Here is a 20,092-nt window from a genome sequence, read left to right as displayed (position 1 = left end):
GCTCGTCATTAGGAGTGTATACTGTTCGAAACGTCAAGACCAAACTGGCTCTTCAGAGTCAACACTCCCTCATCCAGAATTATTACATGGTTGTAACCACAAGTGTACTATTATCTTCACTTTAGTCTTAACCTTCACACCATACAAAGCTTCAAACATCACTTGCAGCGACGTTGTTCATCAAGCAGGTGTTAAATGTGTTGAATTGTAAATGTAAATATAAACATGAGTATTAAAACTTGTAAATTTGTATATTTTCTTAGCTATTATCCAGCTAGAATGCATACTTTGTGTTATCCAGTGTCTTCATATTTTGTCACAATTTGCTTCATAGTTCATGTGGATAAAAAGTTTGTGAGGAGAAAGATATATTTGTACAAGTTGCAGAGGCATTTCTATGTTAGCTCAAGATTGCACATTACACGTGCGTTCAATTAGCTTTCCTTGTTTTACCCCAATGTACCTGACATGCTCAAATCGTACGCCATTTTCCTTTAGCATTCACGCCAATGCATCTTGGGAGTCGAACGGAAAAACTGTCAATGTGTGCATTACATCCAAAACTTTTAGTGGATTCACGAAAAGACCGTAAACAAAGTATTCTCATGAATTTTTGAATAAAAAGATAATAGAAGTTTTCAGGGTGAATTACAAACAAAATGGTTGCAGTTGGAAAGTTTTTGGTTTTGACGCCATGCACCTAATTAGTCGGCCCCAAGTAACCAGCTCCACAAGCAACTTACAATGTACTTTGGTCTGACCCAAGTGAGCCACAACAATGTAAAAACTGCTGGCACAGGGAAGCTAATCAACACACTCTAAACATCATTGTGTTAATCTTCATTCAGTCCAGAATGTGTAAAGTCATTGGTTCAAGTCCCACCCAAGGGGCCTTTAGATTCATCCATAGGAAAGCACAAACTAATGATAATTCCACTCGACATCACAAAGTGTAAAGACAGCTATTTTTACAGGCAGTGATAACTAAGAGTTTGACTGCAAACCTATGTGCTATATACTGAGATAGCTCCTCACTAGAGTTTTATCAAATTCCTTGCATGTTTGATCGGTAAGCCAGAAAGAAAATGGACACAGCCAGAAGCCAAAACCCAATTTGAACATGGCTGGCCCTTTCTGGTGTGGGGCAAAAAGCTAACATCTCTTTATCTCTAATGCAAGTTTTACATCATTACACCTGTTACCTTAGAAGTATGTACAAAATTGTATAGAAAAAGGTCAACAGTCAGAGAAGGTGATTTCAAAATATGATACTTCATGTAAATGGATATGTAATTAAGATTATTCATTGTTGTACATAAAGTTTGTACGTTCAACACCACTTTTATCTTGTTACTTAAAATGGCCGACTTAAAAAGTATTTATCTATAAAAGTTAGTGTCGGTTGTTCAATGAACTCCACCACCCCCCCCCCCTCCCAGTATTTTAAGAGAACAATTACTATGTTTGGATTTATTTATTAAAACCTTCACAGAATATTTGCAACCCAATTCTGTGTTCGACTTGAAGATTATTACAGCCTTTCCCCCCCCCTTTTTTACACATTTCTTTTCTTTAGAGGCAAAATCTGTAATCTTGCTTTCTGTGCATGCTATCATCTTCAAAGAATAACGGACTATTACAAAAAACACTTGTAATTTCACCAGTGTTGATGCAGATTGTGGAACATAAGGTGATAAGAAATTAATTTGGATTGAAGTAATGCTAAACCTTCCTGTGCATTCATAACTTTGTTTCGATCCAGCTTGTGTTTAAAATATTAATATAATAATAACAATATATCAAAGTCTTATATAGCGCCTGTATCTACCAAACAAGGTACTCAAGGCGCTGAGTATATACAAACTTTCAGAAAGATAGGTTATTGCAGTGATGAATTTTGAGACCCAATATTAGTTAGCACCTTATAAGGGTTTACAAGGTGCATACAGCAGCCACAACCAGGAACACCGGGGGAACCCCTTCTCTTTTCGATAAGTGAACTGGGTTATTTTACATGCATTACACAACACATGGGACCTACGGCTTAACGTCCCATCCGAAGGACAAAGCAATAGTTAATTGTCTTGGTTAAGGACACAAGTGTCACGGCTGGGGATTCGAACCCACACTCTGCTGATCACCAGAGTTTGAATTCGGTGCTCTTAACCCCTCGGCCAGGACACTTCCACTAAAGCATTTATTCAGAGGACTGAAAATCATGATACACAAGTTAGTTCTTGTACAAGTACAATGTGATGAGTTTAGCTCAACATTTTGTTCATTTCCGGATTGGAAATTTCATGGCAAGTCAGAACCAAATATCTTTGAAGACAATATTCATCAATATTTGTGGCTGCAAACAAACAGAAGCCACCTGATTCATGATATAGCACTGACACCAGACTGACCCCGCCTCTCCACTTGTAACTGGATCGGAGGGATATTTCCAACTTCAAAACAAAATTAAGACTACAATCAAATTGTTCATGCCACATCAAGATGTATTCTCAGAACCTCCCCCCATTCCGGTTGAAAACTATTTAAAGGCGTTGAAACGAAAAATATTTGTTTTAGGGAAAATTAGTATGTGGACGATACCTAGTTATTTGGTTCAAAAGCTTTTCTAAAAAAAATCAAAGGAAAAGTGTTTATGTTCTTCCTTTCCCACCTGCCCTTAAAACATAATATTTGCATTTCACCTTTCAGCACTTAAGTTATATGTATCAGACAATCAATGTTACAAACCCCCTTGCATAATGACATCACAAGCTAAAACAGCGCCCTCAATAGGGTCGAATGAAGACCCCTGATTGGCTGATAGGTATGCATGGCAGATAAGCATGGGCAGGTTTTTAATATCTGATCTCAGCAAAGCCCTAGCAGGATCTACTGGACACTGGTCTAATTTTTTATCAAGAATCACCATCGTCAAAACAACTTTTTTTGTTTAAGATAAATCAATTTAACTTACTATTTGACAATACAAGGGCGCTTTTCCAACAGTTAATTTGTGTGCATCGTTCTATTATATTTTGACTGCCTGTTTGTTTCTCTTTGTTTCATCAATAGCCAATTTAATAGTTAATAATACTATGGAGGTAGGAAACAACAATGAAAGAACACAGTATGTTTTGCATTACACAAAATTTGGTTTACACATGTCCTCACTCAGTCAAAAATACTGCAAATTTACAATAACCCCAAATCCTTATTTCTTCCATGCTGTTGTTTTCCGGAGTTTGATTGATTCAAACCAGGCTGTTCCCATTGAAACCCTGCCACACACCGCTTTTGTTATATCATTTTTTTATTTTATGCACATCACCATACACAAAAGGCCTGTGGGCCACTTCAAGGTGTGTGCTAAAAACAATTCCAGAGTCTGTTGCCACCTACTCCTAGGGCTGAACCGGTCTACCCCTTTTACAGTCCATACGGATGTAGGCTTGGGTATCATCGATCCAAAGCCTGGCTGGTAGAGCAGAAAGCACTACCTCCCCAATTTTACGTAGCAAGTGTCACGACCGGGATACGAACCTACACTCTGCTGATCAAACACCAGAGCTTGAATCCGGTGCTCTTAACCGCTCGGCCATGACACACCATGACACGCTGAGACAAATAAAGAACTCGAAAGACATAACGGTCATGGTTTGGTGGTTAGCTTTGATTTTTAATGAGGCTTTTGCTCTCTGCCAATATTTACAAATGTGAAAAAATGTAAGCAACATTATGTGAATTAAATAATCAACTATTTCAACTAGTCATGTGCACTTTTGTATGAAAAGAGTTGCATTTTCCTTTTGGTAGTGAATACGACGTTGGTGGGGATTTGATTTATACAAAGGGAAATTTGTGAACAAGTTTTTGAATGAATTAATCTCTTGGCTGCACATGTAGTTGTACCTTCCGTAACAGATACCATACAAATCTAATACCTCAACAGGGTGGTGCAAAAAGATGCCAACCCGTAATTGACAGGAATTTTAACCTACTTCCAGAACTGATTTGAATTGGTTTTCATAAATAATGTAGTGAAATATATCTCTCCAATCACACATGGTGAAAACAATTGTTGAAAAAAAAACCCGCAAGAATAAAGTTGTCCATATAAATTTGACGTTTTCTAGTTCACTCCAAAACACAATTTAGTTACTTAGAGGAAACATTCACATGAAGAAATGGAAAGGCAAAAACTTCCCACAGTATAATTTAACTTATGCTTTGAATGCAGAAAGAGAAAAAGTAACAATCTTTTTTTGAAGTGTGGCGTTTTTTGTTATCAAGCTTCAGAGTTGCTTTAGAGCTCAGTCAAACAGATTGGATAATTTAAAGCCATTTGTAAACAAACATGAAATTGTAAAAAAAATTACCTTATAGCAGATATGCTTGAAGATGAAATATGAATTTGTAACCATTTTCTTCTGTCCCTTATGCTGAAGATAAATGTTCAAATACATTTAAAACTTGAAATTTTTTAATTTGCTCAACTAGTAGGTCAAATATGGGTTTTCTTCCTTTTTGCAGACCACCCTGTACACTGTCACAATGTACACAACTATGATACAATAAAGCCTTGCAGTCAAGACAACAATAAAAAAAATGCAACATCAAAAAATAAAAGTGTTATTTACAAAGGAAATGTGTCTGTAACAACCAAAGTAATACATCAATATGGTACAATAAATACTCCACTACAGGCTGCCTATACAACTTAAATTATTTGCTTTTTAAACTTTTCTTTCTTATACTGAACAAAATGGAATTACACGAAGTGGACTGACATGACTTGAATTAACGACAACTAAGCTACAATTGAGAGAAAGTAGTAATAGTCCACTTTCATGGCTCTGCTTACCGGCGGATTCTGTGCTTATGATTACCATTCTCTGCTAACTGTGCAAGCGCCAAACTTCTGCACTAGCAGTGTAAGCAAGGAATGCCTAGTAACGTGGAGTATGCAGATGCACAAGAAAAACGTCCCTGCTAACAAGTGAAATACGCTTGACAAAAAACGGCAAATTCCCTGCTTCCGTAAGTGACGATTCTTTGCTCAAGAATTTCTGCGCTAGGTGTGTAAGCAAAGAATGCCTAGTAATACAGAGTATGCAGGGGCACAAGCAAAACTTCCCTGCTAACAAGTGAAATACGCATAACGTAAACGCCAATTTCCCTGCTTCCACAAACACTGATTCTTAGCTTTTGGTAAGCAAAGCCATGAAATTGGGCCCAGAACTGAACATTCATAGGAGAGAATCCCAAACCCTGGGATTCAAAATTTAAACGGAAAATGGCTTTGCCCTCTCAAAGATGAAACTCCAGGCCCGGTATTCTGTACCAAAAGTTGAATCAACTTATAAACTTCAGAGACTGCCCCGTTGCACTCACTGAACATCTCATCAGAAAAATCAAAGAAAAGAAAACAAAGACCTTCATGGCTTCAGCATAAGAATACATGTAAATACAAACAATACCAGAATTTGGAACAATAGGTGGCAGCAGACACACCAAGGGCAATTTCATTGAGCATGCGCACAATTATGAGACTAATAGATTTACACAATAAGTCTGCCACCATCTATCGACCCTAAATGTCTCCCACTGGAATACAATTTTGTGGTTCAAAATTAAGACAACACCCTGAGTAACAGTCGTAGCCATTGTCACCATCTAACCCCTTCTTTTTTAGCCAACCAACCTATAAGTCCAACGAGGTTGATATTTTGATTAAATTCATGAAAGTTGCATGCCCCCTACTAGCCCCCCCCCCTCTTCCAAACACTACCCTCTAAGCAAACCATGCATCTGTTGTTGTATTATTCCATCATGCTCACAAGTAAAGACTGTGGGTTTAATTTCATCGAGCTGCTCAAACACAAAATGTTGCAAAATCATGCTTACCGGAATAAAGGCAACTGGAATCAAAAACACCATTTTACATGTACCAAAAGTAACTAATATCATGTTCAGTTTTGCTTAGCATAATAATTTTAAGCAATTTCTTCTGCTTAAGCAGCTCTATGAAATTGGCCCAGCCATGGTCAGACATTTAAATAAAGAAACATAATCTACAGATATTGCCGGTTTAACTCCACACAGCGAGGAACCGATTTCACAAAGAGCTACAGATTGGTCTAAAGATGTGAATCAAATCTGAATTGCTAAGTAAAGTGTGACGTCACAAAAACCAATCGCTACTTGCATCACACTTTGCTTCAAAGCAATTAGGATTGTTACACTGTTATGATCAATAGACCTTTGGTGCAGCCATCTTAAATTTCTCCCATTGATATCAATGTAACCAAACCGAGGCTGGAAAAAACAAAGTAGTCTGGTTCCTATTTGCAAAATGATTATTAGCATTGCTATTTAATGAGAGGAACATGAACCAAGACAGAGACAGCATGATAAAGGTCTATTGTAGCTCTTTTTGATTTCAACCCCTGTACTTTGTCTGCAAGTCTGACCCAGGGTCTACAAAGGTCTCCCATCGTTCCTTTGCAGAAAAGTTGGCATTAAGAATCCTTCTTATAGACCCCCTGCATTTGCCACCATCTCTGATGATGTGTGCACTCATGAAAAGCAATCGTTGGCTGAGGGCATGCGCAGCTCGTACATGCGTGCACTTTTCCATTGTTACACACCAAAGATGGTGGTCAATAACCTCATGTGCAATCCTTCTAAGACCGATCCCTTAGGCTCCGACCACGGCGCAAGTGTGGGCAAGAACACGTGAGCCTCTCCAATGCCATTCTGCATAACTCTGTCGCTGGCGCAAGGCATTTTCGCATGCATGTCAGATATTATTTTGGTGGTGCAATGGGTTGTGATTGGTAAATATACAGTGGGACGGAGCTTAAAGGATCAGTCTATTCAGGAAGATCAAAGACTCTGCACTTCTCTAAAATACAATACTACAGGTTTAGACACACCATGCGCTATATCTGTCTCCCTTTGGTAACTGCTTTTAAACTCTTTCAAGAAAATGTAACAACTGTAGAGAATTTTCCTGAAATCAGGAAAATCGATCACAATGTTTAAAGAAAGTACCGGCCCTTTAAAATAAAACTCATCTGACTGCTCATTGGGCAAACAGACAAACTATTGCACAGATTAATTCAACACCACCTCTCTCTGTTTCTCTCTTTGCAGGAATACTAAGAATTCCAAAAGTCAGACACAATTATAATCTGTATCAAGGTGCTATTTCCAATAAGTAAAGACTTTATACAACCATGGAGGACAATGAGGCACTAGTATGGTTTAAACAAAAAGTGGAGAGTTGACAAACGTAGTCCCAGATACCTTTTAGAGAAATATTGTATATCAAAAAGTGCCTTGAGTATCACTGAGTGAAGGATGCATGCTGTATATGAAGCCACTATTATTGTTGTTTATTTGAAACCGTTCAACTAAAAGGGTTGCGTAGGGTGGCACAACTGTGCCTAGAGCTAACTACGTACAGTCGTGTATTGTGTAGTTGTATCGCCACATGACATATCAGACCATCCTTTCTCTATGATCAGACTGACATGGTTTAAAACCACAGTGGATAATATTGAATGGTCAGACAGTAGGAGGGTTAAAGGCACTGAACACTATTGGTAATTACTCAAAATAACTTACTAGGTAATGTGTAATTGAGAGCTGTTGATAGCATAAAACATTGTGAGAAACGGCTCCCTCTGAAGTAACGTAGTTTTCGAGAAAGAAGTAATTTTCATCATTATCTTTCGTTTGTTATTTTATGCATATGTTGAGATACACAAAGTGAGAAGACTGGTCTTTGACAATTACCAATAGTGTCCAGTGTCTTTAAGCAGATACATATTGCTAAACAAAGTTCTGCTAAGTAGAATATATGAAGGGAACCAGGCATCAACAGCATAATTTACATGGTGTTTTAACTGGTAATCCTTTCTTTGTAAGCAAATTTTGATGGTGCTTCAATTACTTTGTGTGTTTAAAGCAGCTAGATGTATATGACACCGGGCCGAGGTTATTTTTTCAAATTGTTGTCGTTTCTTATTACAATTCCTAATATACTCTATCATATTCATCGTTAAATTCTAGGCACATGCTTTGAGGTCAATATAGTTAGATCAAGGTTTCCACTTTGCCTCTCAGAAGACACTGTACAAAGTTAACTATGCTGTTGGCGCTTCAAAATTATTGACATTTTATTTTCCTTCTTCGACTTTTTAAAAATGGCACTTCAGAATTATTAAAATTTTATTTTCCTTCTTTGAATTTTTAAAAAGGGCACTTTGTGTTTTTGGACTACAAAGAACATTTAACACAATTCTTGATTTCATATAATATAATTATCCTCTATAAGGCACAGTTACTGAATCAAAATATTTCAATCTCTAAGATGTCTGGTTTAAAAAGACGTCACTTATCGAATCTACCTGCAAACATTTCAACTTGATACGCAGAATCAGGAATGTAGAAGGTGTCGTCTTCTCCGTCGCTCTTAAAAGCAGACTTTTTCCAAAAATGTTATCCTTGTCTCAGTAAATTATAAAGACCCTTGGAATCTTTGGAACCTAGACTGGCCATTGGAAATGAAGGCGTTGCAAATCACATCAAGTGTCCAGTCTTGAGTTTTTAAGATGAGCCTGTAATCTCCTCATCCCCCTTGAAGATTTCACGACAAGCTTCTCAATAGATGAATACGTTGCTCCATGCCTGAAAGCTCACAGTCCATTATATCCGGCTACTGCCCTAGCTGCATTCATTAATGCCCTCATCATACTATAGACCTCGCAGTCTTTAGTTTCAGGCACTGGTCAGTAATAATCCCATTGGTAGTACACATAAGCACTGAAGGTACAAGCAAGACTGGTTTAATCCTTTTGTGTTGGTACAATATAGAATGAGAAAATTGGAAATGAGACTTGAGGAAGCCTCAATACTTTCAAGAATTTCTAACTACACATTGATTCTTGTGTTAACTAGGCCTCAAGTAAGTAGATCTTGCATCTATCAGTCTAGCAAGCAAGTTCTGCAGGGCCAAGATCTGCAGGAGGCTAGGCCCTGCCAAGCTCTGCAGGATAAGCTCTGCAGGCCAAGCTCTGCAGGGCCAAGTTCTGCAGGGCCAAGCTCTGCAAACCTCTTCAGGCCATGCCAAAAATGGCAAGCTCTGCATAGCAATCTACTGAGTAGGACAAGCTTAGCAGGGCAAGCTCTACACGGCAGGCTCCGATCTCCAGATTGTTTGTGATCCATCTTGTCAAAAAGCACCTCAAGTCCACAGGAATCTGTCTTTTGATAGTTTGCCCTGATACAGGGAAAGTACTGTGCAGGATAGTTTGTAGTACGAGAGACTGGACACAAAGCTGAATAATCAGGGTCCGAGGGAACCACCACATTCCCTGCTCTCGTCCCAAAATTCTAACCACACCTGCGGGAACATGTCTGTGTCTTGTACTCTGCTTTCAGCACCAGGCTTAATTTCAGCGATTGCTGAAGCTGTACATAACTCACTGTGGTAGGTGAATGTTGCACGGTTTACACACGGAGTCATGGCATCCAACCTCATGAACCCTGCTCTTCGACCTTGTTCTCACTCCGACCCGCCCCCATCTCTTCAGCCAATACTCTGGATTGACCATGTCAAACCCTTTCACTGCTCTAAACTTGGCAAGGGTAAAGATCTAAACATAGAACTAACTACGGGACCAGGCTTTCCTCACGACTTGCTGACTGTCGTCTTCTTTCTGCAAATGTCATAAGCAAAAAAAGAAAAAGGGCTTGCTAAAGTAAAACTACTAGCTACAGTACTAATATATATTTGGATCGCAATATCGCAATGCTTGTATCTACTTGCCAGGTAGATTTTGTTTTTATAAAACTGTCTTGCTTAATATTCTACTACAGCAGAGTAGATTTTTGGAATTCAAGAGACCTCTCCGATCTGGAAAGAAGTGTCCTGCTTTTTAACTACTACCTGGGCGGAAGGAACACTGCTTTTGCTGTTTAGTGGATCACTATTAACTTCACTACTGCAGAGTGAATTTAGAGTGAATCAGAAGGCACTGGCAACTATTGGTAATTACTCAAAATAATTTTAAGCATAAAAACTTTATTGGTAACAAGCAATGGAGAGCTGTTGATAGTATAAATCATTGTGGGACACGGCTCCCTCTGAAGTAACCTAGTTTTCTAGAAAGAAGTAATTTTCCACAAATTTGATTTTGAGACCTCAGATTTATATTTTGAGTTCCCAAAATCAAGCATCTGAAAGCACACAACTTCGTGTGACAAGGGTGTTTTTTCTTCCAGTATTATCTTGCAACTTCGATGACCGATTGAGCTCAAATTTTCACAGGTTTGTTATTTTGTACATACACCAAGTGAGAATACTGGTCTTTGACAAATACCCAAAGTGTCCAGTGTCTCTGGGCAGGGTTTAAACCACTATCCTCGTCAATATTTCAACATCATTTACATTACATTTTATCTAATTTAACCCAGTCAGGTGCCCATTATGGTTCAAAGGTCATGTCACTTTTACAGGAAATTTACAGGCAACCAGTTCCAGGCAATCTCCAATGAAAAAAATCTGTTTACAACTGTATTTCCACATAATTTTCTTGGGGAAAGTAAAATAATGTAGACAAATATCTGTTTTGCTACCAAAAGAGTTCCTTTTGCTTGCAGTGCATTTGGTTGCCTCCAAGTTGCCCATAAAAGTTGGCCTGTGTGACAAGGCCATATTACTAGCTTCACTAACTGAGTTCTAAGCCAAAGCCAGTACTTGCATTATAGCCAGAGCCAGAACTGAAGCCAGAGTCAATCCTGATTATTGACTTACATTCGTGTTGTTGAATTGGATGTTGCTATATTACTACTAGATGACTGGCGTACCCGTGGACTTGTAACAGATGAACCTGAGCTCCGTCTTAGCTCTCCTAAATAAAATAATATATACGACAACGTTACTCAAAAACAGAGGCCCTTAAAATAAAAATGTACAAACCTTGCTAAGTCCATTGGGAAATTATAATAAAACCCTGCCATTTAACAACTTGCAATGCTTATCTCAATCATGTCAATATACTATTCGTATGCCGAGAGATAGCAATCCCACAGTCTCCAAGATGGGCTAGAGATTGTATGTCACCATTCCAATGGCAGACCCAAGAATATTTGCACGGGTTGGGTCAGGTGTTTCAAATAATATTACTACTACACTAATGCTCGTTTGTCTACGAGTCAAACCACCTACCATGCGTTCCCCCTGTGCTAGACGTTCTTTTTACTAGTGACGATCCGCTACTCGTATGACCATCTACTGTCGTACTTGCATTGGTGTCTTTCTTAGTCCGGCTGGAGGAGGGCAAAAAAAGCACATTGAAAAGCAGTCCAGTTAGAAATCTAGCCTCCAGAATATTATAAGTAAATTAACCCTCCTACTCTTTGTACCATTTTTTAGACAGTTGAACAACTATTTGAACCTATTCAACTGCATAGGTTGTGTATGGTGCCACAATTGTGAACTGTGCAAGTGCTTTTACCACATATTATTTTGAACATTTGGTCCACTGCATAAAGTTCACTACATACATTGTGGGGACCCGAGAACAAACAAGGTCCACATGAGGGTTTGAAATACAATGTTAACCACACAGTGTTTTCATCAGTGTTTAATTACTCTTGGTAATTACTCAAAGTAATTGCTAGCATGAAAACTTACTTGGTAACAAGCACTGGAGGGCTGTTGATAGTATAAAACATTGCGAGAAACGGTTCCCTCTGAAGTGACGTAGTTTTTGAGAAAGAAGTAATTTTCTCAGAATTTGATTTAGAGACTTCAGATTTAGAATGCCTCGAAATCAAGCATCTGAAAGCACAAAACTTCGCGTGACCATGGTGCGACAAGGATTTTTTCTTTTGTTAATATCTCAGACTTCGACGACTGATTGAGCTCAAATTATCACAGGTTTGTTATTTTATGCATATGTTGAGATACACTGACTGTGAAGACTAGTCTTTGACAATTACCAATAGTGTCCAGTGTCTTTAAGAATATATTTTGTCTTCATCTTCACAGAACAAAGGAATGTCCTCAGAGGTTATGTATCAAAGAGATGTGTGTGTTCTCACCCTAACCATGGAAAACATGAGGTTAGAGACCCCCCCCCCCCACCTCTTTTCATGAGGACTCTATCAATTGGAAAATGAGTGGATCACAACACTGTAGGAGGGTTAAGAGTAAACTTGAAAGAGTAATTGAGCATGCGCCATGGATTTCAACCTGTGATGATCGAGTAGATGTGTTTAAAGCGGATGTGTGTAGCATGCATGTAGATTTGGGGATTTTGGGAGACTTCTTAGTTCCGCAAAAAAAAAGAAAATTAAACCAACGTGTTTTTCTCCAAGTGTCAAATATCACGCAGTGGAAACCCTATTCCTGTATTCAACTGAAAGGCAAAATGGGCTGGCAGATGCGTCTGCTACGAAACACTACATGAAATTGAATATTGTGCCATGATTAAAACATTTGCCCTTTTCGAAACCAAAGCTTCGGCTTTGGCTTCGGCTCAGGCTAGCTTGGCCCCTCGGTTGCTTTGAGATCTGCGTGTCCTTTGCGTAGGAGTTCAGGGCTTCAGACAAGAGGACGGAGCCTACAGCCGAATCCAAAGCCAAAGCAGTGGTTTCAAAAGTGCTCCGTTAGTCCAAAAAAATTGTAGTTCTAACCATAGCAATCAAAGCAGCCAATATTTGTATACCATCGCACGATTACAATAGTCAATATCTATATACTGTGTTACAGTGTAAATACATTAACCACCTGACACCATATTAGCTGTAGGCTGTATGGTGCATCTATGGCCTTTTTTTAAACCACAGCTTCGTTTTTGGATTCGGCTTCAGGATCTGTCCTCTTGTCTGAAGCCCTGATCGCATATATGCAAAGCATGCGCAAATTGTCAAAACAACCGCGAGCCAAGCTAGCCTGAAGCCGAATCCAAAGCTGAAGCCGTCGTTTTGAAAAGGGCCTTTCATTCAAAACCACAGTGGATGATATTGAGTGAGGGTCAATTATTAGAAGGTTAAACCAATTAATGTGTCACGATACAACAATAAGTCAATCAATTATAGCAACATGTGGAGGGGGGGGTTATGGCCATTGCTGGTCCCACTGTTTAACCAGATGGCCTGATTTCAGGGCTGTATCTGGAGAAATGATTTCTGCTAAGCAAATCTAAACATGAAACCAGTCACAGACAGTATGTATGGTATAGTATTTTAGCTGGTAACCTCAATCTGGTAAGCAAAATTGTTTAGTCATGCTTAAACAGCTATAAGAAATTTACCCCTGATTAGTTCGACCAAAGCCAGGACAAAATTTAACTACACTGGTTATCAACAAGTAATCTTAGTATCCCGTTTTGAACTGTTAAGTTGCTTAGAAGGATCTAAGCAGTGAAATCCACGATTGTGAAGCAAAAAAACGTCTTCAATCTTTCCACTACTGTACTGCACAGCTAAACCATTATGAGAATTATGAGAAACTCTGTTGCTTCCCTTTGTCGAGTCAGGGTTTCGTTATGATAACTATCTTTTGTCAAAAGAAAACTACGGAAGCTCAACAAACAATACCACATTTGGCGCAGAAAAATATTTTGGATCACCGATCCTAAGTGATTAAAGTTATAAACAGATGTGAGAAAGTTCCTAGCCTTAATAATAATAATAGTAATAATAATACAGCATTTATAAGGCGCACTTTCCTGTAAACCATTCAAAGGCGCCGTTCTAGTAGAAATTAAGTTAAAATATTGTCATATTGTTAGGAAAGCAAGCATGAACAAGTGTGTTTTAAGTTTCTGCTGGAAGAGAATGATGCTTTGCCTTGGTGCCTCAGTGGTTAGAATTTATAGCAATGTTGTCTTGTGAGCAGATTTATAACAGCAGTGCGGTGAGTAGTAAACAACAGCAACATGAACAAGCAAAGAACGGAAAACATTCTGGGGTTATTAACGAAAGGAAGGAGCAACCTGTAGGAGGGCGTCTTGGAGGCAGAGGAGGAGGACATACAGATGAGGCCATCTGAGCCTGCTCTACGTCTACTGTTGGAAAGAGATCATAAAAATACAACAATACACAACAACAACACAGACTGTGGCATTCAAGAATAAACCTTATGCATTGACGTCATCCAGCCACCATCTTAGAGGTTCCGTCCTGCCAATAAGACGCTCAGCGAACAAGACGCGGTACCAAAAATTACAGAAAAAAATATTTAACGTCCAACATACAAGGAGCCCCACCAGATGGGACGCAATGTACAACGTCCACTGAACAGACCAATAAACGCCGTTATTTGACCTCTAGGGGAGAATGCCCTATTCAAATGACGTCACATGCATAAGGTCTGTACACTGCTCAAGATACATACACACAAAAAAAGGGCTTCAAGAATACAGAGATTGCAAATATTCATACACAAAACAAAAGATTTAAGCTCAAGATTAACTCAAAGCATGCTACAAATAGTCACTGTTGATCACAGTAATGTGCATGGGGTGTAGCGTATCGGACTCTAAGTCTAAGAGCCTAGTTATCGGAGTGTGGGTTCGGATTCTGTTTGTGACACTTTTGTCTTCAGCAAGATTACCCCATTATAAATTGCTTCTCTTTTACGGTTAACTGTCTTGCTCAGGGACACACAGTGTCAAAACCAGGACTCGAACCCACGTTCTGCTGATCAGAAAACCAGGGCCAAATTTCATGGCTGATCGCCACATTGTTGTGCTAGTCTTGTAAGCATAGCATGCTTAGTAACATGGAGTACACACGCGCACACGCCAAAATTCCCTGCTAACCCATGAAATACGCTTGATGTAAGGGCAGAATTCCCTGCTTCCATAAGTGTTGTTTCTTTGCTTTTGGTTAGCAGAGCCATGAAATTGGGCCAGAGCTGCAGCCCAGTGCTTTTAAAGATCAATCCGCCACGATACACCAGTAAAAAAAGTTTGCACAAGAATAAAAGGCCTTCCTCAGCCTTTGGGAAACCCTGCTTAAGTTTGATCAAGCCTTCAAACAGCCACATATAGGATGAGACAATTCCATTAAACAGAAGCAAACATTGGACTTGCAAAGATATCCCACTTAGAGTTTTGAGCATGCCGAATGATAGATAAACTCATTCAACAACAAACAGTAATATACAGTTCAAATTACCACTTAATACTTGATGCCATTTTAAAGTGATGCTCTACCCAATGACCTACTTTGACAGACATACCACCGCCAGAATAACAAACTGTTTCAATTTGATGCGATAGAGCATTTTGTAGCAACCAAAGGAGCGACCAAACAACCATGTTATAAACTTTCAAACTTTCCTCAACTAAACATTCCAGGGAGAGAAAGTCTATTGGTTTGCAATGAAATAAAAAAAAACAGCAACCAGTAACAAATTGAACATGTGACATGGTATTTTGGCTGGTAACCTTTATAGCTACTTTTTCTAAAACTCTTTGAAATTTGGGCCTGATTAGGTTTGAATTTCTCAATCTGTCAACAGTTTTCTTGGCAGATGATAATAATCAACGCTCTTTAACGCCGGACTTACCTTGAAGCAGGAGGCTTATTATTATTTGGTTCTTGTACTGTTGGAGATCGTTTCCCCGTCTTGGCAGACAGTGACGTCACTTTGGATGCACTGCTTGCTGTGGGTGCCGCAAACGTGGCATTCTCAATAGATTTCTTGCCCTGGGATTTCGCTGTTTTTGTAGTTGCTGTCAAAAAAGATGAGGCGAAAGAGATTAACATTTTTATGATGCGTCCAATGGATTGACTTTTTTGTCTCAATGAAAATTCATGAAATGAGATGAGTGTGTAGCTGGAAAAAGGCCTAGCCAGGGTTTCAAACGGGGTTTCCATATACGTACCTTTATTTGGAGAACTATATACAGATGTGTTACTAGATGATGAGGAAGATGGTGCTACCCTCCGGCCTGTTGCACTCCCAGTTTTACTGCTCTTTGCACCCGCTGCTGTTTACAATGTAAACAAAGACCGTATTGGTTAATTTAAAGGCAGTATTCACACTTTGTGTATCCCACCATATGCGTCAAAAAAATATTGTCACATCATTAAATTTTCGTGAAGTAAGCACCGGAAGGTTAGCATGCCTTTTTCGAGTGCCTACAGTAAGCAGCTCTATGAAATGGAAATCGCACAGTCCTAAGCACAACATTGGATGTTAAACAGCACTTTGAAATTGGGCCCCTGCCACATACATATTGAGCACCATTGAGCACCAATGTTTGCATGTCTCCAACAAACCCCAACAAACAATACACACTCCATCACATTCAAGTAGAAACATGGAATGGATCTAGAATGATTCAGCGTCCCTTACTTTTACGAGCCGTTGCCGTTGCAGCCGCTGTACTCGTTGCTCCCGCTTTACTCTCTCTCCTCTTATCACCACCCTTGGCCGAGCTAGGCGCCTTGCTGCTCCCCGTCTTACTGTCAGCCTCCTCGTGATCTCGTCTCTCCATCTCGAGGAGGAGCTGCTCGTCTTCTTCTTTCTTCTGATCTTGAAGATCATCTTCTTGATGATGCTTCGAGGTCTGCTGGAGGCAATAAGATCAAATCTCAAATAATTAATAATTAAAGTGGCTTCTCAAATAGCGGCATATTCGTCACTCAGTGTTTTCCTAAAAGGTAACTAAATTTAGGACCAAGTGATGTAGTATTTAAACCTTAGAGGTTGATATTATAAATGAAAAAGCCTTCGGAGCGCCAAGCAGCCCGGGGTTCAGTTTGTATACTCCCCAGAGAGCCGAGGAAGATTTTAAAAGAAATACTGTTGGCCAAATCACCAGGGGTGGATTTCACAAAGAGTTGAGACTAGTCTTATCTCGAGTTGGGACAAGTTACTCAGTCTAACTTAGGACTAGCCATATATGTTTTTAAAATCTCCTAGGACAAGTCCTAAGTTAGGACCAGTCCTAACTCTTTGTGAAATCGACCCCAGTGCACTAATGTAAAGCGCATTTATACTAGTTATTATTATTATTAATATTATTATAACTTACTATTCCAACAGTCATCTTTATCCTATCCAGCTCAAACACAGCCTGAAATGAAATACAAATAACAAAACGTTTAACATAAATATAACGTTCATCCCTGTTTAAGAAATTTTCTCCATCAATTATAGTTTCCGGTTCCCACAGCCAGTCACAGGATCAGAGGTGGCTTCTTGTAAATTTTGATCCCTGATAAATGCCTGAAACAACTTCAGAGTGTCATCAGTTGCTTGTGGTCAATAGACCGATCCATTAGGCTCCACCCACAATGCATGTGTGAGCAAGAACACGCGAGCCTCTCCAATGCCATTCTGCACAATTATGCTGCGCGCCAAGCATACGCGCACGCATGTCGGGCCTTATTTTGTCCGACTTTTGGATCTGGATCTGTCTACTGACCCTCAGTGTATACATGCTCCCAGGGCAATCCCTCATGTAGACTGCACCTATCATGCTACTCTACGTTCCCCTCTTACAACAAAATAAAGGAAGTTCACAACCACTTTTTATCAACTTGATGGGACATCACTTTTTTTTTTTTATCTGGCTAATATCTTGGTATGGTACCTACCCTTCTGACTGCAGTGACTACATCATGATCATTCTCTGTACTGAGTAACCTCCTGACTAGTGTCTCGAGCTGCTGTAATAACTGCAGGTCTTTGGGTAGTTTGAACTGGGATTTCAGCAATGGTAGCAAAGAGCAGAACTTTAACCTGGGGGGAAGATGGAACGACACAATATAATAATAATAAATAATAATAATTACAGGTATTTAGAAGCGCTCCCCATAGAAAACTATATCACAGCGCTTACAAAAACTGAAAATGCACAATAAACAACAAAATCTTATCGGAAAAGCTACATACACAATTTTTGAAAAGCATGAGGAAAAGAAAAAAACTTAAACAGGGAATAGATGTGTTTTGAGAAGTTTTTTAAATTGGTCTGTGGATTTTGAACATAGAAAAAAGAAGTAAACCAGCAGTAATTACCCCTCTCTCTCTCTCTTTCACTTTATCAGAGGGAGCCGTTTCTCTTATGTTTTATATCACCAACAGCTTTCTATTGCTCGTTACCAAGTAAGTTTTTATTTTGCAGAAATCCAGTGGCTTTAAATATCATGATTTTGGTTTGTGTTTGGTGAAAAAAATAAAATACAAAAATTTTAATAAAAAGAGGAAATGAGTGGTTATTTTTTCACGGCCTGATTGACCCCTCAAATCCTCAAGGTCACGTTTTCCAATCCTCACCTGACGTTTGGTACTGGGTCCTGTGCAAGTTGTATTACAGAGTTGTACAGGTTTTCTTTGAAGTAGTTTTTGGAGAAGAGCTCGAGGGAGAAATGACAGACATCAATAAATAGCTTCCTATAGCGATGGTTCCCGGAATGGCAGCATTCTGCAGGTGGAAACGGGACACAAGAAGTATAAAAGTTAATCAGTGGGTTCTAAGAGAGTAAGTTCTCAGAGAACTACTTTATTCTACTATCGCGGAGTAGATTTATCAGACGTTCGGGAGACTAGCTAGTCGAAACAATGAGACCAGTTCAAGAACTGACTTTGCGGTAGTGCAGTTAATTATGATCCTAAAAGCTAAAGTAGTCCCAGCAAATTTTCTATAACTTCTGCCCGGGTAAAAGTTAAAAAGCAGGACAGTTCTCTTCAGAACTGAGAAGTCTCCCGAACATCCGATAAATCTACTCTGCGGTTGTAGAATAAAGAAAGACAGTTCTCTACCAAACAGTTCTCTCTCAAACTCTACCAGGCAAGTAGATACACACATGGTGTTACCGCAAACCAAATATATATTGATATCTCACCATGCAATGTCTCAAATCCTATATATGGAGAATATTTGTCAGGGCAGACTGTAAGTTCTCAGTGGGTGTGAGAAAAGTTATTAACTTCACTACCCCAGAGTGAGTTCTAATTGGTCTCAACGATTCAACTAGCTTGCTATAGACCTTTCTTCTGCAACGTCACAGCCAGAGTTGTTGCCAACTCGGGTTGGAAAACTATGGAAAGCCATAAATGCAATTCAAAAGATGATCACTACTGTTTGTAACAGTGTGTTATCCAATAATACAAAAAATTGTGTTGATTTTGTTGAAAACAAAACAACTAATTATGAGAGGTATTTTATTAATTGAAAGCTTGCAGAAAATGTTGAATTTGGTTAAAACATCTGTTTAAACAATTGAGTGCTTTACTAACATTCGGTGGACCATGCCAACCAAGGTGGGTTTGTTTATCAACAAAAGAAACGTCTATAGTCAATGCCTAAAATTCCATATAAGAAGTTATTTGCCATCAAACGCTTCAAATGATCGAGAAAACAAAGAAAACTCTCTCACCTTCAATAAGTCTCCCACATATGTCTTGTCTCTGTTCTAGTCGGCGGTTATATCGCATAAAGACGCATAATGAGTGGGCTGCAGCTAGTTGCACAGGTAAAACCCTCTGAAGTACACAAACACACAGAAAGAAAAAGAACGTACTGCAATCAGCGATGACATTTTACATGAATAAAATTCCTTGAAAAAGCCTAGGTTCCCCCTTATAGAGCTTTATCATACTGCCTCCATCTTGGTCAAGTTCCTCGTGTCGAATAACAAGAAATGAATAATCATTTTGCAAATAGGAACCAAACTATTTTGTTCTTCCAGCCTCGGTTTGGTAACATTGGTATCAATGGGAGAAATTCAAGATGGTTGCACCGTGATTAAGGTCTATTCTATACACATAACCTCCAAGTTGTTACCACTCAGGAGGTTTACCGACTCTTCATGGACAGTACACTTTTTGATTTGAAGACATGGTGTGCACCGATCAGTTGTTACTGTTACAATTCTTGATTACATGAGATAATTACGCTATCTTGCCTGCCAGGCAGTGCCCTCAAATATACAAAATCTTGTGATCTATCACACTTTTTGTTTACAAGGTGACACTGTTGATGTATTTTTATTAGAGGAAAGTGTGGTGAAATCAGCTTGTATGGTAACAAGAACTTTAAATAAGATGAAAGATGGG

At 39.1% G+C, this 20,092-nt stretch overlaps 1 protein-coding gene across 4 annotated transcripts in view; it reads right to left on the bottom strand.

The window, feature by feature from the left end:
* Window positions 1-7,752: 7,752 nt before the first annotated feature.
* LOC117292034 (serine/threonine-protein phosphatase 4 regulatory subunit 4-like) overlaps window positions 7,753-20,092 on the bottom strand; it is a 57,581-nt gene continuing 45,241 nt past the window's right edge. For 2 of the 4 annotated variants that reach the window (XM_033773995.1, XM_033773998.1), the window contains 11 exons: window positions 19,414-19,519; window positions 18,311-18,458; window positions 17,629-17,773; window positions 17,064-17,105; window positions 16,382-16,598; window positions 15,909-16,013; window positions 15,590-15,755; window positions 14,010-14,078; window positions 11,234-11,334; window positions 10,820-10,916; window positions 9,433-9,722 (listed from right to left, as the gene is read on the bottom strand). In XM_033773995.1, the coding sequence (XP_033629886.1) occupies window positions 9,695-9,722; window positions 10,820-10,916; window positions 11,234-11,334; window positions 14,010-14,078; window positions 15,590-15,755; window positions 15,909-16,013; window positions 16,382-16,598; window positions 17,064-17,105; window positions 17,629-17,773; window positions 18,311-18,458; window positions 19,414-19,519 (1,224 nt within the window). In that variant the 3' untranslated portion in view covers window positions 9,433-9,694. Of the gene's footprint in view, window positions 8,827-9,432; window positions 9,723-10,819; window positions 10,917-11,233; window positions 11,335-14,009; window positions 14,082-15,589; window positions 15,756-15,908; window positions 16,014-16,381; window positions 16,599-17,063; window positions 17,106-17,628; window positions 17,774-18,310; window positions 18,459-19,413; window positions 19,520-20,092 lie in introns of those variants that run through there. The other 2 variants (XM_033773994.1, XM_033773997.1) reach the window with 2 other exon arrangements.

This window comes from Asterias rubens, chromosome 1 (assembly GCF_902459465.1).
Source record: "Asterias rubens chromosome 1, eAstRub1.3, whole genome shotgun sequence".
Taxonomy (NCBI): Eukaryota; Metazoa; Echinodermata; class Asteroidea; order Forcipulatida; family Asteriidae; genus Asterias; species Asterias rubens.
Note: the sequence above shows the minus strand (reverse complement) of the source record. Positions and strands in the feature narration are given on the sequence as shown.